At 43.7% G+C, this 24,039-nt stretch overlaps 1 protein-coding gene across 8 annotated transcripts in view; it reads right to left on the reverse strand.

Moving 5' to 3' along the window:
- Positions 1 to 24,039, reverse strand: part of Nckap5 (NCK associated protein 5) — a 958,567-nt gene that overhangs the window by 194,848 nt on the left and 739,680 nt on the right. For all 8 annotated transcript variants that reach the window (XM_051147290.1, XM_051147282.1, XM_051147283.1 and 5 more), the window contains 2 exons: positions 11,454 to 11,492; positions 1,903 to 2,022 (listed from right to left, as the gene is read on the reverse strand). In XM_051147290.1, coding sequence (XP_051003247.1) covers positions 1,903 to 2,022; positions 11,454 to 11,492 — 159 coding nt within the window. The remainder of the gene's footprint in view (positions 1 to 1,902; positions 2,023 to 11,453; positions 11,493 to 24,039) is intronic.

Consider the following 24,039-nt stretch of genomic DNA (forward strand, 5'->3'; position numbering starts at 1 on the left):
GGCCTGCCAACAACTTTTGAGTCATAAATTATAAATTATGTTCCAACAGATAAAGCAGAGAGGAAATTAATTTCTGAGATGAGATCTACTTTGTAATTCAAAGAGCTCTTCTGCTTTAATTTAGGGGTGGGGTTAACTGCCGGGACTGTGTTAGTAACTCCCTTCCCTTCTAGGAACTGCAGCTTCTCATCATTCCACAGAGGAGGACTGAGATGTTTATGCCAAAAATGCGGAGAATTGATGAAGAACTCAAGCACTGAGAAAACATTTCAAGGAGGATTTCCTATGATGGTCGAAATGTTCTAGTTATACACTGTGCAATATAGTGGCTACCAGCCACCCAAGGTTTCGGACTACTTAGTATGCTTCTAGTGGAACCTTGTAGTTAACTGTAGCTTAAGATAATTTTGTGTGTGTGTGCGTGTGTGTGTGTGTGTGTGTGTGTGTGTGTGTGTGTGTGTGTGTGTGTGTGTGTGTGTGTAGGACAGAGAAGAACATCCTCAGGTGGCATCCTCAGGCTGCCATGCACCTGAGGCTGTCTCTTTACTAGCCCACACCTTGCTGAGTAATTCCCTAAGCTGGCTGGTCGGTGAGCTCCAGGGATCTGCCCTGCCAGAATAACAAACTTGTGCTACAGCCGTTTTTATTTATATTTTTAGGGGGGTTCTGAGGATAGTTCCCATGCTTACAAACAAGCAATTTACACCCTGAATATCCCCCACCCCCCAGTGTTTAGTGTAAAAATTTCAAGTGGGAATTTAAATAGCCTCCCATGGACAACGGCTCTGGTGCTGGCCACTACAGTTCCAATGACCAAAAGGTTTCTGGTTAACCTCAAGCTTAGTTGGTCAGACCAAGTAATTTGTGAGTCACCTTTCACAAAGTGTACATGTCCCTATAAAACTACACCACAGTCTTGCATAATCCAGAAAAGCTCTGGGGCAGGCTCATAGGACCCAGTCTGAGTAAATGTGTATGTTAACAGAAGGAGTGTGTGAGGGGGGGAGGGTGGAAAAGAACGAAGGTTAACCCTCTAGCTCCCTATGCCAATTCATGTGTTCCCTGCCACGTGGCATGTTCTCTCATGGTTGGCTTCAGAATGAAACAGGGGGCTTGACTTCCCCGAACCGTGCAAGTTAGGAAGGTCCCTGAGTGCAGAGAGAGCTCTCAGACAGAGGAGAGTCACTAGGGCACAGTCCTGGAAGGGAGAGGAACAACACTGCACAGAAGGCTGCAGGTTGCAAATATCCCAGCTGCCACTTGGATCATAGTGAGCTCGAAGTAATGACGTGTGCTGCAGTATTTCCTAAACCTTCCTTACTTGTCACAGAATGCACTGAGATGAGCAGTGCTCCACAAAGCCATTACTTCCAACTGAACTTACTGGAGAAATTGTTCTGCATCTTCTGTGTGAGTGCGTATGTGTGTACATGGGTGTGTGTGTGTGTGTGTGTGTTCAAGTGTGTGCACGTGGATATAGAGGTGTTGTTCCTCAGGACACTGTCATTCTTATAAAAAGAAACAGGGTCTCTCTCTCCTTTATCTGGAACTCACCATTTGGCTAGACTGACTGCTCAAAGATTCACCGGCCTCTGCCTCCCCAGCTCTGGGATTAGAAGCACATGCCACCACACATTTAAAAAGCCAGCCCAGAGGACGCCACCCCATGTTCCCTTTGCCTGTGTACTCTTCTTTGGAACTCTTCTTTGTATGAATGCAACTTTCAAAAGTAGAGAAGGTGAGCGACATTCGCTTTTAATGTGACCACCTGAGACAGCGAGGCACTGGGATTTCGGTACACTATGCCTTACCCCTGGGGAGGCTGGCAAGCTTTCAATGTGAGCAACTTCCTGTCAAGACATTTTTGGGGGCGTAAAGGCTGTTTTCCACGTAAACACTTACCTGGAGGAGCACATCAGACGCCGGTCTGACTCGCTGTTGGAACAGGATGCTGAGCACTCGGTTCTGTTGCTCCAAATCAAACACTCTTGTTTTCAACTTTACACATTCCTCCCTCAGATCCTACAAAGAACACATCGAAGAAGGAAAAGAAAGTCTGACTGAAAGATAGTTTTGCATATTATGGCTATATTTTACATGATACTTCAGACACATTAGGGAAAAAATACCATTCTATTCTTCAAAGCAACCAGAAAAATAAGTCACGAACAACATTTTCTTGCACAGACCATTGTCTGATGGAATTGTTATGTTCAGGGAAGACCAATTGTACAGAAATAAATAAATAAAGCACCTTGAAATCAGAAATGCATTAATGCAGTCTGCTATTTTTGTAGGCGGTAAATCTTCATGATATAAAGTCAATTTATGTTTCTACCTATATATTATGCTTTTTTCGCTGTCTTCATAAAAGCAATCATAAAGTACAAACCGCGAGGACAACAATATTTTTACAATGAATAGAGAATTGATGAACTAAAGGAACTAGTGCTTTAGATGGAGCCTTCCCATGTCATTTAGGGAAACGAGTTGAGATTCTCAACATTGTGACTAACGTAGTTGCTGATGTATTTAGTGGAAAGAAGTAGCTCTGAAGAAAGGTGTGTGTGTGTGTATGTGTGTGTTGTACACACATGTACCTTCATGTGTGTCAGGAGTATATATATATGCAGATACACAAACACATGTGTAATCATGTGTGTAAGGGAATGAGGACAACCTTGGGTGTTGTCCCTCAGGTTGCATCTACATCTATTGCCTCTGTGTGTGTGTGTGTGTGTGTGTGTGTGTGTGTGTGTGTGTGTGTGTGTGTGTGTGTGTGTTTCTCTGTACCTTGCTTTCTGGAGTACCATCCAGGAACCTTGGGTAGAGAAATAACACTCACATCACTGCTTGACACAGCATGAAAACAACAATCCAGGAAACTTCATTACATTTAATGAATAGTTTTCAAACTAGCTGCACTTGAGGGTTTGTTACTGTTGTGTTTTATAGGCAGGTGTACCACTGCCTTGGACCTTGCTTAGTAGGCTAGGCAGGCAGGAAGTCTTAGAAAGCTTTCTGTTTCCACATCTTCAGTGCTGGGAGTACAAGTGTACACTTTCCTGCCTGCCCTTTTCACATGAATTCTGAGGTTAAGTCCCTCATAATCGCAAGGCAAACACTTTGCCAACTGAGCCATCTCTCCAGTCACAAGTGAAGCCTTTTAAGCTACCACTGTAACTTGTCCACCCTCCAAGCTGTGGACCAATATTGCCTGGGACACTTTGGTCTCATTCCCGGGGAGGGAACACAGTCTAGGTATCACTTCTGTGCCACTGTTGGGAACAATTGTTTTAAATAGTTCAAGTTCCTCCAAGACCTTTCCCCCAGCTCAGTCAGGAGCTATGGAATAGGGCCTTTGGGGACTCCACAATGGGGCTGCCTCCCTCCTAGGCAGTGATAACTTAAGTCCTTGTACGATTTGATGGTGATAGCCTCTCTGATAAGATTGAAAAGTAAAGGTCAGATTCAAGGCTCATCCAAATCTGGCCTCTTCCTACAGTTCAAGGTCCATCCACTGCTGCCTTCCAGACTAGTTGGCCAACTTGCTGAAGTCCAGTTTAAGTGTCCCTTCTTGGACACCTTACCTGGTGCCCATCGTGACTGTTCCGTTGTTTAGACTCCATCAAGCACTCACTGCCTCCACTGTAACCCTAAGCATAAATCACATTGTGCTGCCTTCATCTTGCGGCGGACCTGTCTTGTCAGCTAGCTGACATATCCGTAAGAAGAAAAACCAGAACACAGCACGCTGCTTTTTTTCCACTCTCTCTTCATCTATCTTTTAAAAAAACCACTGACTACAGGAGGAGCTTAGTAGATGCTTGTGTTTATTTACTGTGTTTGCTATAAATGCTGTCAGAGCTGATGATGCTGCCAAAATCCCCCAGTAACCAGCATGATGACGAGAGGTCAGGTTTGCCAGCAAGTCCAATGTGTGGATCTTCGCTCTCTGACATGGACAGTGATGGGCTAATATGGGCCCTGAAAGGTAGAGAAAGTGCCCGTAGGCAGCATTGCTGTCCAGAGCTCAGTGGTGACTAACCTTTATTAAAAAGTCTTTCTGGGGGTGTGTATGAAGTGGTGTGTGTGTGTGTGTGTGTGTGTGTGTGTGTGTGTGCACTCATGTGGGCTTGAAGGCATATACACACCACCACATCATGTGACTGGAAATAGGAGGACAACCTAGGTTATTGGTCCTCACTTTTCACTTTCTTTAGGACAGGGTTTCATTGCTTGCTGCTGACCCTAACTGGCCTTGGAGCTTCTGGGAGTTGTCTTTTCTCTGTCTTCCATCTCCTTATAGAAATGCTGTGATTGCAGATGCATACATTACCCTGTTCATTGTTAAAAAGGGTCCTGGGCATATGAACACATGTGCATGTCTTTGAGAGACAAGGACTTTAGCTACTGAGCCATCTCTTCAGCTGTATCAAACCTTGTGACATTGTGGTATGAGTTTGTCACTGTTCACAACTATCTTGGGGGCACATGCAGCTCATATAGATCGGACCCAGCTGGCCTAAGTGATGGCTATTGAAAGCATGTTCTATAGCAACCTTGTTCTCTAGCTGCCCTGTCCACTAGAGAGAGAAGGCTGCTAAGGCTGAGTGTGAACATGCACCACCATGCTCTACAGCATTGGTTCTGCTTATGCGGGCAAGGAAATCGTTCTGAGCACTGTTCCCTGCACAGGGCATGCTCTTGCATCCTTGCTACTTATGTGTGAAGCCCATGCAGAAAATAATGTTATGCTGAGCTATGTCCCCTAGGAAGACGATGCAGAGGGCAGAAGCAGAAGTGTGTATTCCGCACACGGGTATTCCACCATTTTTTTCTTTTACAGCATTCAACCTCTGCTTACCATGTATGCTAATTTCTGTTGCCAGCATGCACATAACACTTTCTGCTCCCAACACTAATTGTTTTTACTACTACTAATTAAGTAATTAATAAAAGTTGACTGTGGGGTAGATAAATATTAATAGTGCCCATTGGCTGGGGGAAACACAAGCATACGGACTTGCAGGAGGCAAAAGAAAATGCAAACAGAGAGGTGTCAGTTTGTAAGGAGAAAGGGGAACCGGAGGCTGCAGCACTAAAACTGAAACTGGTCAACAGCACAGGTGCAAAACCAGAGTTCTTCAGGTATAACACAGAAAACAGAAGTGAAGATGTCTTCTGTTGAGTTTTTTTCATTGTTTTTGGGGTGGGTGTATGTACACCGTATGGGTATACGTCAGAGGACAATGGGAGCCATGTCCCTCCCTCCACCAAGTGGTCCTGGGAAGTGAACTCAGCTCATCTGGCTTGGCAGCAAGTGCCTTTACCCACTGAGTCATCTCTCCAGCCTCTACAGAGGGTTTGTATATAAACACTTGAATTTCAATGGTCATCTCTATCATTCAAAGAACACTGAAGGTTGATTGGTGGGAACATGAACACAAACAGGAGCCTGGGGACAATTTGATTTTCCAGCCTATCACATGGTAAGGGAAGGAGAGATGTAGGACTGTGATATCAATCTAATGATCACTGACAGAAACTGAGCTGGCCTGAATGTTTGTAGATAGGAAAGACCTGCTTGTATGGTCTTTAATGTTTTTTATAATGCTTACAGAACCTGTGAGTGGCAACTGTATTAGTTACTTAAATTGCTGGGGAAAATATCAGAGAAGAAGCAACTGAGGGGAATTAGAGTTCCTTCTGGCTCATGGTTTGAGGGTCCACAGTTCACCATGATGGGAAGACATGGTGTCATCTCTACAGCGCTGGAATTGCAAGTATATGCCATCACATTCAGCTTTTTAAGTGGGTTTTTGGAATCAAATTCAGGCCTCCATGCTTGAAGAGACAATCATTTTAACAACTGATCCATCTCCCCAGATTAAGTCTTTCTTAATCCATGTGACGGCGGAACAGTTTATGCAATTACAGTGAATGGAGTCATTACCCAAACTAGTTGATATCTACTTGTGAGATTTTCAGTCCAAAGTAAGATCCATTCAGAGACAGCTTGCTTCCTAGTTTATAGTGTGTCTCAATATGGACTCCTGCATCCTTTCTCTGGGTAACGTAGCAATATTTCTAGATTTTCCCCAACATCTTAGTCTTTTGTTTCAATATTTGAGATCATAATTAGCTGTTCTAATTTTTTTTCTGTTGCTGTGACAAAATATTCTAAAACAAGTCTACTTTGAGGAGAAAAGGGTTTGTTTGGCTTACAGTTCCAGAACACAGTCTATTACTGTGGGAAGGACTTGGAACAGTTGCTTGCATCATGTCTCTGGTCAAGAACCGAGAGATGAATGCCTCCAGAGCACCTGCTTGCTGCTACTTATACTCAACTAGCTTTCTTTACTCTTACACATTCCAGGGCTCAGCCCAGGGAAATGGTATCACTCACAGCATGCTGGGTCTTCCTACATCAGTAAATAATTAAAACAATACCCTACACACAAGTCCACTGACCCTAATCTAGACAATTCTCTGTAGGTGATTCTGGTTTGGACCATGCTGACAGATAAAACCAACCGGCAGGATCACTGGTGGATTTCAGTCTACGTGTTGGCTTTTGTCACAAATTTTTCAGTCCTACTGATGTATTGAATAAGTAAATTATTGAATAGGAATAAGTAGGCACAATGGCATAGGGGTAAAGCCATATACAGGCTCTGCCACTTTGTAGTAGTTCCAATTGCTGACAAAGTGTCTTATTCCTACACAGGGCTGCACACTGAACAAAATGACAGTGGATTTTAAGCATTGGATATATGTGAATACTTTTAAATATAAGACTTCTCTAGGAACCATGTCTACAGAGGCCATTCCTGTAGGATGGGGTGCAAGTGGTCAAATGGCATCTCCCTGAAAGGGAAATATGTAGAGGCATGAGGCAGGAAACTAGAGCACACCCTATGCCAGTTTCACTCTACACTGTGGAGTGTTTGGCTTCTCTACAACACAAGGGCAAGCCAAGATGGTCAACGGGGAGGAGAGTTAACTGCAGGGAAATTTTCTTTCTTCCAATTTTGGTATTAGTGGAAAAGTGCCATTGGAGACTCTAGAAGTGTTACATATTCAGTGGTATAACAGACTTGATGATGAGAAAATATTCAACTCGAGATACTGACTTTACTTGCACTGAGCAGCTGGGGCTTACGATTCTTAAGTATAAATGAAAGTGAAAGGTGCTAATACTGTCGCTTAGTGCTACTGATCCAAAGGAGAACAGGTTCTGTGCATGTGTGAAGAATTATATATGTGCAAGTGCACATCTGTGGGTATGAGTGGAGGAGGGGCAGAGGACACCTTTGGTATCCTTCTTTGGGTGCTCTATACATTTTGTTTGTACTTTTGAGACTGGATCTCTCCTTGAAACCTGAAGCTTGCTTTTTTAGGTGTCACTGTAAGCATTGCCTCTGTTTCCCCAGTGTGGGAATAATAGGTGTAAGCCTCGATGCCTAGCTTTTTTAAAATGTGGATTCTGGGACTTGAAGGTGGGCTTTCATGTTTGTATGGCAAGCACCTTGCCAGCTGATGATCAACAGAGAAACATCCTTGAATAATGTTATAGGTGAATGATGTTATTTTTATATTTTTATTTTATGTTTAATTTATGCATTGTATGTGTGTATGTGCACACGCGTGTGTTTGAGATAAAGAGAGAGAAAAGAAGAGACGAATCACTGACAAATTCTGTCTTAATTTTCTTATTTGTATGTGGGTTGCACTTATTTAAAAAAAAAAAAAAAAAAAAAGACCTTCTGTAAAAAAATAGTCTCATGAAGCCCAGTATTCAAGGATGACCTTGAACTTCTGATCTTCCTGCCCTTCTCCTGCCTGCTGGGATAACAAACCCTGTACCACGGAGACAGGTCTCTGCAGTGCTGAGGATGGGAAGCAGTGAGCATTAGAAAAGCACCCTACCCACTGTGCTATATCCCCAGCTGTGTTATGGTCATAAATGAAGAGAAACCTGTCTTTTTGAAGCAATTTTCACATCCTGCAGGAACCAGGAGGTGCATATTTAGCAGAATGTGACTCTGTGCACTCTCTAGAAACTCCTGCATGGCTTCCTGTTTGGTGAGGTCCTTGGGGTATGCTGTCCAGGGCTAGCTCATGCCTGTGTGCCTGGAAACCCACCTGCGCTGCAGTAGATGGATGTGTTTACCAGCTATTACTGGGATTTGTGCAGCTATTTTTTGGTGGCTGACCTAACAGGCCCTGCTTTCCTCTGTACTGTGCCAGACCCCCGAGGCACCATTAGAGAGACAAGAAGAAGTGTTTCAAAGGCTGCAGAGGCTCTCCCTTTGCCATGGAGTAAAGTAAGCACAGAGTTTTCAACAAGTAGAAAACAGCCAAGAGATCAAAGGTTTCGAGAGACAAAGGTATCTAAGTACACTGTGGCAGGGTTATTCACCAGCATCTGATTTTCACCGTATTCCACAGTAAAACAAGAAATAGTTCTGTTTTGTACACAATCTAGTCACTATTCTGTACACCTCACTACAGCAACAGTCTAGTCACCGGTTTTCTTAAGTGTGGCTCTGTGATTAAAATGTTTTCAAGGAAATAGAGCCATGCCCCATGGAAACTTCTAGATGTCATCTGACAAGCCAGCTAGGTGCTAGTGAGATGGCTTAGTTGATAATTTTTAAAGCCAGAAGTCACGTGGCACAAGGAGAGAACCTTTCACGTACATATTCATGCTAAGGTGTGAACACACCCATACATATGAACAGACAATAAGTAAATAATACATATAAAGAGGTTTTTGTTGTTGTTTATTTTGGTCTTTCTTCTTCCTTTTTTTGTGTTTTGTTTTGTTTTGTTTTGTTTTCGAGGTGTGTCACCATGCCCAGCTTATTTTGGTTTTTCAAGACAGGGTTTCTCTGTGTACCCTTGGCTGTCCTGGACTCCCTTTGTAGACTAGGCTGGCTTTGAACTCACAGAGATCTGTGTGTCTCTGCCTCCCAGAGTGATGGAATTACAAATGTGCACTACCACACCCAGCTGGGTTTTTTTTCCTGTTGTTGTTCTTCTTTGTTTTTGTTTTTGTTTTTGTTTTTGTTTTTAAGATAGCTGGTATGTACTCTTTACCCTCTACATACTTATATTTTGTTCTTCTAGTGATTGGGATGTGAATAAAATGACTGGAGTTAGAGCAGTTATTTTGGACCATTAATCAGAACTGGGAATTGTGGCTTCATCTCACAGGAAGTGAGAGAAGTCGGAGACATCACGACTCAGAGCTGAACTACCAGCCCTCCATTGACTACCTAGAATCTTACGAGAAAGAAATCGCTCTTTAATAGCCGGGCGTGGTGGCGCACGCCTTTAATCCCAGCACTCGGGAGGCAGAGGTAGGCGGATCACTGTGAGTTCAAGGCCAGCCTGGTCTACAAAGCAAGTCCAGGACAGCCAAGGCTACACAGAGAAAGCCTGTCTCGAAAACTAAAAAAAAAAAAAAGAAAGAAAAGAAATTGCTCTTTAGTGTATGTAAGCCATCACTGTTATACAAATCTGTTCCTTCCAACAGAACCCAACTCTAAATAACATACTTGGATGCTTTTATTTATATGATGATGCTATCAAATGTGAAATAGCTAAAAATTACTTGCTAAAGGAAAAGTAACAGATGTCTACCAAAAAATCCCATTACAGTTTGTGTACAGTATAAATTTAAATAATATTTAGGACTATCTATTAGACAGGGCGGACATCTGATGCATTTCTACTAAAGACAAGGTGGCACCAGTGATTTTGTTCTTCCTACTCACAGCCTTCAGGACATGCTGCGGAAGCTGGGAATTCTTTTAGGAAAGTTATGTTTTGAAGAAATTGACAGAATAAACAAACTCTGAGGGAACTAGGGTTTAGGCTCAGTGAGAGGTGGCTAGAATCAGAATCACCAAATAAAGTGTTCCAAACCTGTCAATTTGGGACAAACATGAATTTACTTACTCTGGCTGATGGTTAACCCTGACTGTCCACTTGACAGGGCATAGAATCACCTAGGAGATAAGCTTCTAGGCATATCTGTGAGAAGGTTTGTAGACTGAGAATAACAAAGGGGGAAGACCTCCCTAAATAGGGGGAGCCATTACATGAACTAGGGCCCTGAGTTGAATATGACGGATAAAGCAAGCTGAGCACCAGCACTCACCCATCTCTACTTCCTGTCCCTGTATACAATGTCAGCAGTTGTCTCATGCTTTCTTGCTATGGCTACAGCATGAGCAGCTGCCTCGAGCTCCCACTGCTATGTATACAATGTGAGCAGCTGCCTAGTGTTCCTGCTGCTATGATTTCTGCATCATGATGGACTGACTGCTTGAACTGGAAGCCACTGTTTCCTCAAGTTTCTTTGGTCAGATACTCTGTTACAACAGTGGAGAAGGTAACGTATAAACTGTTCTGACTCTTGGGTCATAGGTGTGGAGGCAGAGCGTACAGCCAGCCAGAGAGATGATAAGATTTTTTGTTTCGCTTGTATTGATGGCAAAATGACTCCCAAGGTGCTGTTTCCCCACACTGCTATCTCAGGTCACACCCCCTCTTCCTCCGTGATCTGGAGATAAATGGCAGTTCTCTACATGCCCGCTACACAGAAAAAGCATTCAAGGCTTGAAGGAACTGGAACATTTTTCTCATCTCAAAGATGTCTTGTTGAGCCTTAAGCTCCATTAGGTGCTGTCCCCAGGAAGACTTTCGTGTCCCAGGAATGGGACTGACCCATAGACTTCTTTAGTTTGCTCCACAGCATAAGCCAAGAGTCTGCTTTTCCTTTGGGGGCCAGGAAATCTTTCATTTTTAAAAAGGTTTCTGTGCTGGTCAGTTTAACTGATAACTTGACCCAACCTAGAGTCACCTGGGAAGAGAAACTTAGTGATGAATTCTTTAGATTAGGATGGGCTGTGGGCAGACCTATGGCATGCTGTCTTGATCCCCAAGTGATATATTCTAGCATACAGTGGGCAGCACCATTCCCTAGACAGGAATCCTCAAGTATATGAGCGGATGAAGCTAGCTGAGAGCAAGGAAGCAAGGAGCTGTGCCTTTACTTCCGCTGCTCTTGACTGTGGGTATAATATGTCAGTTCCTGCCTTGATTTCCTCAACTGGGCTATAATCTGGAAGTTTAAGCCAAATGAACACTTTTGTTTTTTTACTTTTCTCAGACTAAGTGTCATAGCAACAGAAGTGAAACCAGGGCAGTCTCCTTCTACTTTCCCAAGAGCTTAAATTGTAAGAAAAATTTCCTAGTCACTGATACACACACACACACACACACACACACACACACACACACACACACACACAGCTCCAACCTAAGCAAACAAATAGCAAATTTCTACCACATCTATCAGCATGGCTCCTTGGTTTGGCAGTGTAAGGGCTACTCCACTCACAGTAGCACTTGAAAGTAAAAGTCAGAAGGCAACTTACCTTTTGAGTGAGTAGAGCTCGAACAACTTGGTTGGCTACCTATAAAAAAAAAAGTAAGGAAGTTGTTGTCAGTTATAACAGACGTTCAATGAATGAGTGCTCATTTGCCAAGAAGTTTCCCACAGCTTCCAGCCTGTAATGAGCTCCTCATTTCTCTCTAGGCGTGAAAGATCTCTCTCTTCATAACAAGCATGTCCTTCTGGGTAATATTTTGCTATATCCAAAGGTGACCTTGTGTCTAATTAAGATGTTCAGCTGGGAAAATAATTCACACCTTGCCTTTCACATTTCCTTATTTGGAGAAATAATCTCTTTTCATATGGAAAGTAGTCCATGAAAGCTGCAAACAACGCGGCAGTGAGAGGCGCCATCCTAATGATCTGTACCCCTGTTCACAGTTTCCATCCACTCTCCTTCGGTCCTTCCCTGTCCTACTGCTCCACTATCTAAAATTAATGGCAACACAGAAAGGTAGACAGGTAAGAATAGGGTAGCGTATTTCCTGTGTGGCCCTTGTCTGTCCTCTGTAGTCCCCTCCTTCCTCCTCTAGTGTTTGCCACTTGTAACAGAATCTGGTGGTTGTTAACTTATTCCACAGGAGCAAAATCCCAGCTTTGATCTTGGGGACTGGGGACACCCCAGCTCTCTTTTCCTCCTATATCACAAAGTTCCAGCCAATAATATATAAGGAGACTGGTTTTCCTGGGTCTGGTAGAGTCTCTAAGATGAAAGGAGCCTGGATTACCACTCCTTTCTTCTGTGTGGGGCCTGAAAGTGAAGACAGATAGAGCCCAGCCATACAGCTCTTGAGGATATCATCAAAAGAGCAAACAATAAAGTCATCTGCACATATGCCATGAAAAGGTTATGAAGCCAGTCTTGGTACCCACCAAATGAATAACAAACATGTAGCATAGCTACGTAGTGGAATATTATTCGGCCATAAAGAATAAAATCTTGTTGATAGTAAAAAAAAAAAAAAAAAAAGCCAGTAGAACTGGAATCATCATACTAAACAAAATAATTCAGGTTCAGAAAAGATAAATATAATGTTTTCTCTTATGCGTAGAATCTATATTTTTAGGAAAACCATGAAACTGGATGGAGGGCTACTTGGGAAGGGAAAGAGGATCAGCGGGATGAAGGGAGGAGGACGAGATACGGTGAGAGGGAGACGAAGATGATAAAAATGTGTTCTGTGAATGGATGAAAATGTCATAACAAAACCCACTACACTGCACTATTCATATACTGCAACTTAAAAGGCGATTGCTGATACATCAGCAGCAATCTTGACAACAAGCCTCACATATTAAGTATATTTAGGCAGAGCAATAGAAAAAGCCCCGTGCCGATCTTGTCATAGGTTCTACTGTCTGCTGCTGAACTTGCATTGAGAACAGGAACCTGAATCGCTATTATGTTGAGTTTCTTGCAACATAGAGCAAGCACAGTTCTCAGTACTGTACTGTATATGGGACAAGGTAATATGTACCCCTGCCAGATCGAGACCATCCTACGCAGCCAAAAATAACCTTGAACTTCTGACCTTCCTTCTTCCACAGCCCAAGTGCTGAGATTACAGGGACACACCACCACATCTGGCTTAGGAGATGCTGGGATAGAACCCAAGGCTTTCTGCATGCTGTGAAAGTACTATATATCAGTGGGGCCCAAGTCTGAGGCACCGTCAATATCTTAACAGGATTGTATATTCGTCAATCAACTTGGGACCTCAGAGAAAGCTTGATGTCTTTTCAGCCAAAGACACGAATCATAAATAGGCCAAGCCAACCTTGACATCCCAACCCCCTTCAGTGCCTATACAGAGAAAAGCGTGCAATGTTACTCAAGCTAAAAACCACATGTAAGCCTAACAGTGTGTCTCTGAGTATTCAAAGATCTGGCAAGCCCTCCGCTCAGTTAGTCAATACTTCTCAATGTGTATTAAGATCATTTTCTCATTGATGATTTAAAAACACAGTAAGGGAAGTCTATCTCTTATCTTTGGAATCACCTTGAAGTGAAACACCATATGGGTAGTGTTGACAAAATGAATTATGATTAATTAAGGTGGGCAAGCAGGGTGCGGTGGCATATGCCTTTAATCCCAGCATTAGGGAGGCAAAGGCAAGCAGATCGCTGTGAGTTTGAGGCTAGCTTGGTATACAAAGCAAGTCCACCCAGTAAAGGTACACAGAGAAAAACTGTCTCAAAAAAACAAACAAACAAGTAAAAATGATTAGGCAACATGCATAACATACGTTGTATATACAATAAAATTTGTATAATACAGAAATACATACAACATGTAAACTATATGTTACAAAACACTGCCTGTTTCAGGGAATCTAACAAGCATTAAAAACAAAGTTAAGGACCTAGAACAGTGGTTCTCAGCCTGTGAGTTGTGACTCCTTTGCGGGTCCAATGACCTTTTCAGAGGGCACGCCTAAGACTGTTAGAAAACACAGATATTTATTCATGACAATAGCAGAATCACAGTTAGGAAGTAGCACCAAAAATAATGTTATGGTTGAGGGACACCACAACATGAGAAACCGTATTAACGGGTCGCAGTGTTAGGAAGGCTGAGAACCACTGGCCTAGAGAGATATTTCAGTTATTAAGAGAGATTGCTGCATGGTCATTTGCAATGCAGCAAATGGGTCACATTCTCAACATCCACATAAGGAATAGAGCACCCATGCAAACATCTGTAACCCCACATCCTAGGTGGGTGGAGACAGGAAGACTGGTGGTGCCTGCTGGCTTCCAGCCTTCCCAAGAGAAAGTGAGCTCCAGGTTCAGGAGGAGATCATGTCTCAAAGGAGCAGGTGGGATGCGATAGAGAAGATATGATCTCTGAATTCCTCTTCTCGTCTGTTTGTGCACACATTGGGGCAGGTACCCCCACACGTGCATACATATACTCCTCCAGAAACACATATAAATGAATAAATTAAAACAAGGAAAATACTTAGAATAGATTATATAGTATACTTTCATATATCCTTTTCTTCTGTAAATCATTCAACATAAAATTTCTAAACATCTACCTGTGAATCCAGACAACTGGGGTGTGGCCATTCATAGCAAGTACGTGATCACAGCATTAAACATGTCACACAGGGCCCATGAGTTAGCACTATGGTGATTCTCAGATTCAGCCAGACATTGTGGGGCATGATTTCATCTACTTTTGCACTGGGTAACACATTTATTTTGGAGATGCTCAGCTCTGTGAGCCTGCCTCTAATCATGGAACACTCTGAGTGTGAATGTTTTCATAGGGCTTAATTGTTTCTTGACTCAATATTGACAAAATAACACATCCTTCACGACAGTTGGCTACCAGCAAGTCTCAGAGAAAATCGAAACATAAGCCAGCACTGAGTTTTGGGCAGGAGGCATTTACACCGTGAGAAGTAAACAGTTAGAATCAAGACGATCCATAATTTATTAGTTAAAATGTATGCACAAAGGGTCTTTTGTCCAGCAAAACCTTTCCAAATTTACCTTGTTGACATCAAATAAACATGGAAAGTTTTTCATTGAAACCAACCAGTTTAAAAAAAAAAAAGAAAGGCATATTTTATATTTTGTATACATTTATATGTGTATGGTTGGGTGGGTGTGTATGCATCCTGTCTGTGGAGGCCGGCGACTGAGATCACGACCTCAATCACTATCGCTCCTAGTTTTTGAGTCAGATACTCTCAGGAAAGCAGGAGCTCACTGCTCTTCACGAGACACTGGCTGGAGATCTGCCTGTCTCCGCACCCTACCCCTGTGGTAAACAGCACACAAAAATGCACCTGATGTTTTATGTGGGCTCTGGGGATACAACTCGGTTACACTTGTGTAGCAAAACGCTTTCCAGACCGAGACCTTGCCCAGCCTCCAAATCTTGGGAGTTTTTAAACATTCATTCCAATTTATAAGTAGCTGAGAGTTTAAAGTCAAACAATACATCACCTCTTTTACTGTTGGCACACGAAGGAAAATAGAAGACTGGCGCTGTCTACGCAGGCGGAATAGGAGAACAACGCACAGAAGTTAATTCAAACCATAAATAATTTACTTAAAAAAAACCCTTAGACTTGGATTTGATTTACATGCTCATAAAACTGCCGAATATCAATATTTTCTTTTCTTCCTCCAAACTGGTCGCTCTCTTAAGCCATTCTGTGTTAACAGTGGTCACATAAAATGGCTGTATCTATGATTTAATGGGGGACGTAGAGTAATATTCTAACCGTAACAGCCCACGGGAGGAAATACGCTGTATCTCTGCAGTCCAGCTCCTTGCTCGGTAGGCTTACTGACTCTATCGGACAGGTTTCCCTCTGGCGTGCTCTTTGGACAACTGGCTGCTCTACCTGAAAATTGAACAATATGTTTTCAGCTGCTGACATATAGGTGGAACCACCAGAAGGCATCACAGGTTCTCTAAGGGAGGAAGGCACGAATGCTTCTGTCTTTACTGTCGGTGAAGATGGCTTCTTAGGCTTCTTGCTGTGTTAAATGGATACCCGCTGCAGGTGCATCGATTGACAGAGCTGGTGCCAGGACCTGGTAGGCTCAATCGCTGATAGGCTCACGTGACGATGTCTGGGCTATGCCCCCACTCATAAGGCTCCAGGAATCTGCCCTCAGCTCTTGGGTTTGCTGATAATCACATACTGCCAGGCCCAGCTAATGAGAACAAATAACTTCCAGGGGTACCTGCCAGCTTCCTCTCAGAAAGGCAGAACAGCAGCTGGCCTGGGCCAGAGGGACCTGAGGCTCAGGGAACAGAGCTGACAGCCCTTCTGCCTCTGGCTTGTGGGACAACCGTGACCAGATTTTCTGTGGAGTCTTCCCATCTCTGGGCCTAGGAGACAATGTAGACCTGCTCTATTCCTTCTCAGTGGGAATTCTGTCAGAACACTGACATTTCCACCCACACAGTACCTTAGCATTCCCTCCCACCTAAGCAGCGAGCGAGCCCAAGGCTTCCTCCTGTCTCTACCTCCCCAGATGGGGACTATAAATGCTCACCATCAAGCCTGGCTGATTTGTTGTTTGTTTGTTTTTTTGTTTGTTTGTTTTATGCTATTGGTCTTTTATCCTCTAGGCACTTGCCTTCCAGAGACAGAAGGAGAAGAAAGCGAGATTACTGACTTTTCTGTTATTTGACTTGAAAACAGCTTTCCCTTGGGCTGTGTGAGAGACCATGGGATTTTCAGGCAGTTCTTACCTGGCTGACAAGGCCCCAGGGCTCCCAAGGGGTGAAGGGCTTGATGCTGAAGACTGGTCCTTAGTCAGGGGATCCAAAGTTACCTAATCTAGACAGCCCTCCCCTGTTGCCTGCTGCCAGCCTCCCTTTCCCAGTTATGTTGGGAGACTTCATCTTACAAAGCAAGTCTCGTGTCAGCAGAGTTGAAAACAAGCATGTTTTTGAAAATGCACTTCAGAATGATTTCCTATCCTCCGGCAAGTTAGTTACTATAAAGAGGCTGCTCAGCGCAAGAAGAAGAATATTAGTATATGGTCACTGGAAAGACTTGGATCCAAGGCCTATGGAGAATGTTCAGTTGCTAGAGTGCCTGTCTTATAAGGATGAAGACCTGAAATCACACTTTTAAAACATCAGACATGGGCCTAGGGAGGTGGCACAGAGGTTAAAGTAAAGCACCTCTTGTGCAAGTTGTGAAGACCAGGTGTGGATACCCAGAAACCCGTGCAAATGACAGGTGGGCATGGTGGCCCATTTATTTATAATCCCAGCCTCAGAAGGAGGGGAGAAGGGAGACTAGGCATATTGGCATATTGGTGATCTATGGTTTTGACCAAGAGACCCTGACTGTAAAAGCATTGCTTATTTGCCTGAAGTAATTGACATCTTGGAGGCTGACTATCTCTATCTGCTAACCCACGCCCAGTCCTGGAAGCTTCCATCCTCTGTACAATCTAGGGCTAGAAGATAGCCTCTGAGACTTACTGCTGAATAAGCTCACCCTTTTTAGGTCTTTCTAAGCTCATTCTGGCTGGTTCAACTCAGCTGTTCTGGCTCAAAACTCCTCTCCCAGCTGACTGATTCAAATTGGCTTCTCTCAGCTTCTCCTTAATTTCTCTGCTTCTGAACTCCACAAGCTGAACTGCACGGACCTACACAAACCCAACTGAACTTAACTCTATTTCTCTACTAACTCTCTATTGTTTTCTCTTCTTTCCTCCCTCCCCCGTTTCCTGTACTCTATCTACTCTTAAGTAGTTTCTCTGTCCTGTCTGTTCTTGTAAGAGTTCAGAAGCAGAGCAATCCAGAAGAAGCTGAAAGAAGCCAGTTTGACTAGTCCTAGGTTGTCAGATGGAGGCAGTAAGCCTCTGAGACAACAATTACATCAGGTGAATAAAAGATTTTTACATCTTGTGTCCCGCATTGGGTGCCAATTTTTTTAAAACAAAATCTCAATCCTTCGATTTTACCAATAAAGACTCAGGAGCCAGATGCTGGTGTGAAAGCCTGCTTGCTATCTCAGAGTGGTAGAGAAAGCAGGCTGCTGACCTTCATCCTCAGCCAACATCCCAGAAGGAATCCTCCTCTCCTGCCTTATCTCAAAAAGCGCTTTCAAACTGAATGTCCCTCCCTTCTTCTTCCTGTGCATCTCTCAATCAGTCCTTCTGTTTTCCTCTTCCTCTTTATGTTTCTTTTTCTTAATAATCTTATGTTCACTTCCTATCAAGTAGTTGCTTGCTCTCTACCTCTTGACCTATGGTTGACTTTATTTAATCCTGTTTACAATACTCAAGCAGAAAGCTCTTGGATTACAAGGCTGAGCCACACCACAAGTAAAAACAGGTTTTTCCTAGTAAATAGCACAACCTCAGGGCTCACAGTGTCATCAAATATCCTGCAAAACCTGACCCAATGAATAAGGAGGATGAACAGTTGAGAATGATTCCTGACACCCACCTTGGGCTCACACACATGTGTCCACCAATATAAAAATATCCACACATATACACAACCCACAAAGAGACACATTAAAAATGGAGAGAAGAAGTCAAGTATGGTAACACATACTTGTAACCTCAACAATGGGGGGAGGTGGAAACAGGTACATGCCTCGGGCTATCTGGCCAGCAAGCCTAGCCTACTTGCTAAGTTCTAGGCAGTGAAAGGCCATATCTCAAAAAACACTGTGAAGAACACCTGAGGTCGACCTTTGGCTTCTACATGCACGTGCGCACATATGTACCCTCACACATGTGCACACATATACACATACACTTAGGTCCACAGATAGCTTGTGTTGCTGCCATATACTAATGTGTGGTGAATGAGGGAGAATGTGACTTTCCTCATTCATTAAAATGTGGGGACCATCTAAAGTTGTGAGAAAAGTGCTAGGTGACTACACAGTCTGAGAAGCCACTTAGGCAGGGCCAAATGTAAAACAGTCATTCCATCAAAGGCAAATGGCAGTCAGGTGGGGAACCTCAGAAGACAGGCCTCTTTTGTCATATAAGTGGAGAACAATGGGTTTTATTTGCAAAAGCATGAGGTGTGTGTGTGTGTGGGGGGGTGCCTATGACATGAAACCACAAAGGGGTCACGAGGCACACTATTCTCTTTGTTTTCAAGGATTGGATTTTGAGACAGGGCCTCATGCAGCCCAAGCTGACCTCGAACTCTCCATGAAGCCAAAGATGATCTTTAATCTGAGGTGTCGAGATTACAGGTGTGCACCAAGACAACCAGTTTATGATAGAACCCTGGCTTTGTGTGTGCCACCAGAGCGCTCTAGCCAATGGTCTACAGCCTTAGTGGATCTTCATCTATTTTGTGTAACAGTATTATCAGATAGAATGGGGGAGCTCCACGCATCCTACACTACAGGGCAAGGCTTCTGTGATGGTGTTTGCACCCTGCGTCTTCCCTAGCCAGAGTCCATATGGCCTCTTCAAATTCAATTTGGTCTTTAAGTATGCCTACTTTTCCCCTTCTGATTATTTGTTCTTTGGATTGTGTTTAGGGTTGGTGCATAATAGATGCCTGTTTACCTCCAAGGAGACAACGGAAGGCATTAGTCTAAATGTGTATGTGGGATTGCAAGAAAACAATTTGGAAATTAATTTCCTGCTGTTCCCTCTTCATTCATTCATTTAGTTATTTAACAAACATGCATTAAACACTTCATGTGGTCTGAGAATCATACTGAGCCCTGGAGAAATAACAGCTAACAGGAGGGAGGCACTGCCCCAAGGGGACAGACCAGAGGAGTCAGGCATGTGCTCAAATGGGTACCCACCCAAAGCCTGGGAAAACCGGATGCAGGATGGTTTCCTAGTGCAGTGCTGAGACAGCGATTTTAAAAGCCAATGTAAGACTTTGATATGGGATGTGCCTCAAAGTGTCCCAGTAAAGATTCCGGAGTCCAACCCAGGCATACAGAGCCCAGATCAGAGAAACAGAAAACCTTTTCTCTTTTAAAGACTGTCTCATGTAGCCCAGGATGGCCTGGAGCTCAGGATAAAGCCAAGGATAACCTTGGACTCTTAATCTTCCTGTTTCTTCTTCTTAGACACTGGGATTACAGGTATGGTCACCATGATCCTGATTGGTAGCTTTTTATTAACACATGAATAATGCCAAATTTCCACATGGACCCAAGGTTTCCTATCGCTGTATCCAGGCTTGTTTCCAGTGCGTCATCTACTTATGCATACTTTGTAAAAGTACCACATGGCCATAGCACTCAGAAGCCCTCCCTATAGCTGTCTTTAACCTTGGCTGAATGTTATAAGCCCAGAGGGCTTTAAATCCATGGGCATGTGGGCTCCAAGCCAGAGTAGGGCATAATGTAGCCAACAGCATCTTTAAAGACATCTAGGTAGGGGATCGAGCAGATGACTCTGTGAGTAAAGATGTGGGTTTGAGTTCCAGCACCCATCTGAAAACTAGAGTGTGATAGGCAGCACATGTCTGTAATCTTAGTCCTGGGAAGGCAGGCAGACGCAGGAAGATTCCAGGGGCTTGATGAACAGCCAGTCTAGCTTAACTTGTAGGCTCCACATTCAGTGAGAAACTCTGATGGAAGGTCATTGAGGAAGACAGTAGCATCAACCCCTGGCCTTCAATCACCTGCGCATGCGTATGCGCGCGCACACACACACACACACACACACACACACACACGCACACATACGCACGCACGCACGCATGCACATATATACATTTCTCCCAGTAAATTCAATCTGCAAGTAAGCATGAGAGCCACCTACTGTTCTGACCTACACCCTGGCTGGCTCTTGCTCCTGCTAAGATCCTCCTCTTCAAGCCTGGCCCTTTACTGTTGCTTGGTGTCACTCCTCCTACCTACTGCCAACTGCTGTTCATTCCAGAAGTTCAAACTGTACCCAGTAGCTTCTCTAACTCGACTCCATGACCCTATAACCTCCTCACTTCTGTTAGTCTAAGGTTTCCATGGGATCCCAGAGCCCACATGAGGTGATGCTCAGTAAAGATGCCACAGAATCCACCTCAAGACAGTATAGTAGTTCAAGGGATGCTATCATGTGTATTTTATACATATATTGTACCTCTGTATGTGGAACAGTTGTTCTGGAAGGAATTGTGGCTAAGGCAATACTGTGAATAAATAGCAATTCACCACCTGGCAGTAGGCTTCCTGTCAAACATTTAGATTAAGAAATTACAGATGCAAGCATGAAAATTTCCAAACTTCCACAGAGAAATGAGGGCAATCCTTGGTGTGGTCTTTCTACTCTAAGGTAAAGAAGCAAGAGAAGTGAAGTGTGCATAGGTATGTGTATGTGTACATGTGCGTGCTTGAGGTGTGTATGTGTGTGCACATTCATGTGTGTGTGTGTGTGTGTGTGTGTGTGTGTGCATCTCCCAAGCCAGGGTACCTTAGACTATATATCTTTTTATGTGTATCCATCGATGCATAGTATCTGCCTATTTCTAATAAACACATTCTTTTAGTAAAAGCACAGACAGATTTCAGATTCTGCAGTCTTGTCTCAAATCCTCAACACATTTTCTAGTTCCCAGAAAACTAGCATAAGGGCAAAAAGGATTGAGGGCACTTTAAATCCATGCCTTACCCATCAGAGTATGTTTTCTGCACCTTACTAGCAAGGAAATAACTTACATGAGGCCTTACCTTGTTAGTCGGACTAATTAGTATAAAAAGCCTTGGAAAGATTTTCCTCTTCACATTATTACTACATGGAACTGCCCCTTCGAGAACATTCTCTTACAGAGCTTGGAAACAGACAGTCGGCCCTGTGCAATCAGTTACAGAACAACAGGCGTGTGTAATCAGAGGCGGCCGGTATTCACAAATACAAAACATTTGTGTTGCTCAGAGGCGGCTCTTTGTTGTAAATCACCTTGCTGGCAACTGTTAATTTGTGCAATTAGGAACAGAGGGACTCTCTTCAAAACTCCTGCTGGCAGCGGGACCACAGAAAATGATTTTCGAGGAGAACACTTTGGTTTGTCTGAGGTACTCTGGAGAAAGCCACACAGCACAGGCATGGGAAACACTGGGGAAGCAGATGGCTCTTTTTGTATGAATGTGTGTACTCAGGTCTGTATGAGCTTGCACGTTTGTGAGCATGCTGAGGCCAGATGTAGGCATGAGCTGTTTTCCTCCATCACCGCTCCAACTTAATTTGAGCTTGGCTTTCTCACTGAACCTGGAGCTCACTGATTCAGCTAAACTGGCTGGCCAATGAGCCTCAAGGGTCCTCCCACCTCTGCCTCCATAGCACTGAGCTTACAGATGTGCACCACCACACCTATCCATAGCACTGAGCTTACAGATGTGCACCACCACACCTATCTATAGCACTGAGCTTACAGATGTGCACCACCACACCTATCCATAGCACTGAGCTTACAGATGTGCACCATCACACCTATCTATAGCACTGAGCTTACAGATGTGCACCACCACACCTATCCATAGCACTGAGCTTACAGATGTGCACCACCACACCTATCCATAGCACTGAGCTTACAGATGTGCACCACCACACCTATCTATAGCATTGAGCTTACAGACATGTACCACCATACCTATCCGTAGCTCTGAGCTTACAGATGTGCACCACTACACCTATCTATAGCATTGAGCTTACAGACATGTACCACCATACCTATCCGTAGCTCTGAGCTTACAGATGTGCGCACCACTACACCCATCTTTTTACAAGGGGTCTTGGGATTTAAACTTAGGCCCTCATGCTTGCACTTGACAGACTGAGGCACCTCCATGGCCCAGATTCTGGTTTCTATAGAGAAAGGTTCTGAGGTTCGTGCTGGATAAAGAGTGACCCTAGGGAGAACTGTGGTAAATGTGAAACTTGTGGTTTGAGCCCATGAATTTGACTTCTGAATACAGGTCACATCTCACTGGAAATTTCTGTGCAAGAGGTGAAAGTGCAGCTTGGCTCATCAATATTTTTAACCCAGGAGGATTATTGGTTCCTTTAAATAGCCTTGGATCTATTTGGTCTTTCTTGCCCTAGACTTCGGCTGGACCAAGGGCCTGGGGAACAGGGCTGAGGAAAGCTGAACTAGTCTCATCAGGTTCTGAGTGTGTGTTCCAGCTTTTATGTCAACTTTCCTAATTGCTTTTTCTTTAGATACTGGAATGGTTCTCTCTCTCTCTCTCTCTCTCTCTCTCTCTCTCTCTCTCTCTCTCTCTCTCTCTCTCTCTCTCTCTCTCTCTCTGTCTTTATGTCTGTGGTTTTTTCATAAGCTGGGCCTACAGGTCTGCCACCATCATTGGTGTATTACATGAGCACCAAGACTCAAACTTAGGTCCTTGTGCACCCTTAATCCACTGAGCTATCTTCCCAGCTGCATTCTGGAGTTTTTGAGTCCTGATAGGGCAGAGGGTTACAAACATTATTGAGCAAGCAACATTCATGGCTAGACAAACTAACAACTGAAAGACTAAATATGAAGCAACCTTTTAGGAACATCTAGAGAGTTCTCCAACAAATTTTAAGTACCAAGTGCCAAGGACAAGTGGTCAGTGTTATGCTGGTGTGTGATATTTCAGCCTAGGGAAAACACTGATGTGGGATAGCCCAGCCTAGGGAGAGCACTGGTGTGGGATAGCCCAACCTAAGGAGAACACTGGTGTGGGATAGCCCAGCCTAGGGAGAGCACTGGTGTGGGATAGCCCAGCCTAGGGGAAGAATTTGGTGTGGGATAATTGAGCCTGGAGGAATCCTGGTGTTTAAAAACAAAAATGGCAAAACCCTTCATCCTTAGAAGGTAGAAATTACACCTGTTTGAAGGAACAAAAGAGGAACATGGTGGTAGGAAGGGTTATAGCTGGGATTCAGGGTTGTGCACTCTGTGGTCCAAGCCATCAGCTTCTAGGTAAGTGTCATAGGAGAGAGAAGCCGGAAAGGATGGAGAGGGCAGGAATACCCAAAGCCATTCATTGGTGAACATTTTCGTAGCTGTTAGTAAGGAGAGAATAATTGAAGCTATATTGGTCATCCCACAGCAAAATAATGGAACAAGATAGCATGCAGTTTTTCTAAAATCTGT

Source organism: Acomys russatus, chromosome 6 (genome assembly GCF_903995435.1).
Source record: "Acomys russatus chromosome 6, mAcoRus1.1, whole genome shotgun sequence".
Classification (NCBI taxonomy): Eukaryota; Metazoa; Chordata; class Mammalia; order Rodentia; family Muridae; genus Acomys; species Acomys russatus.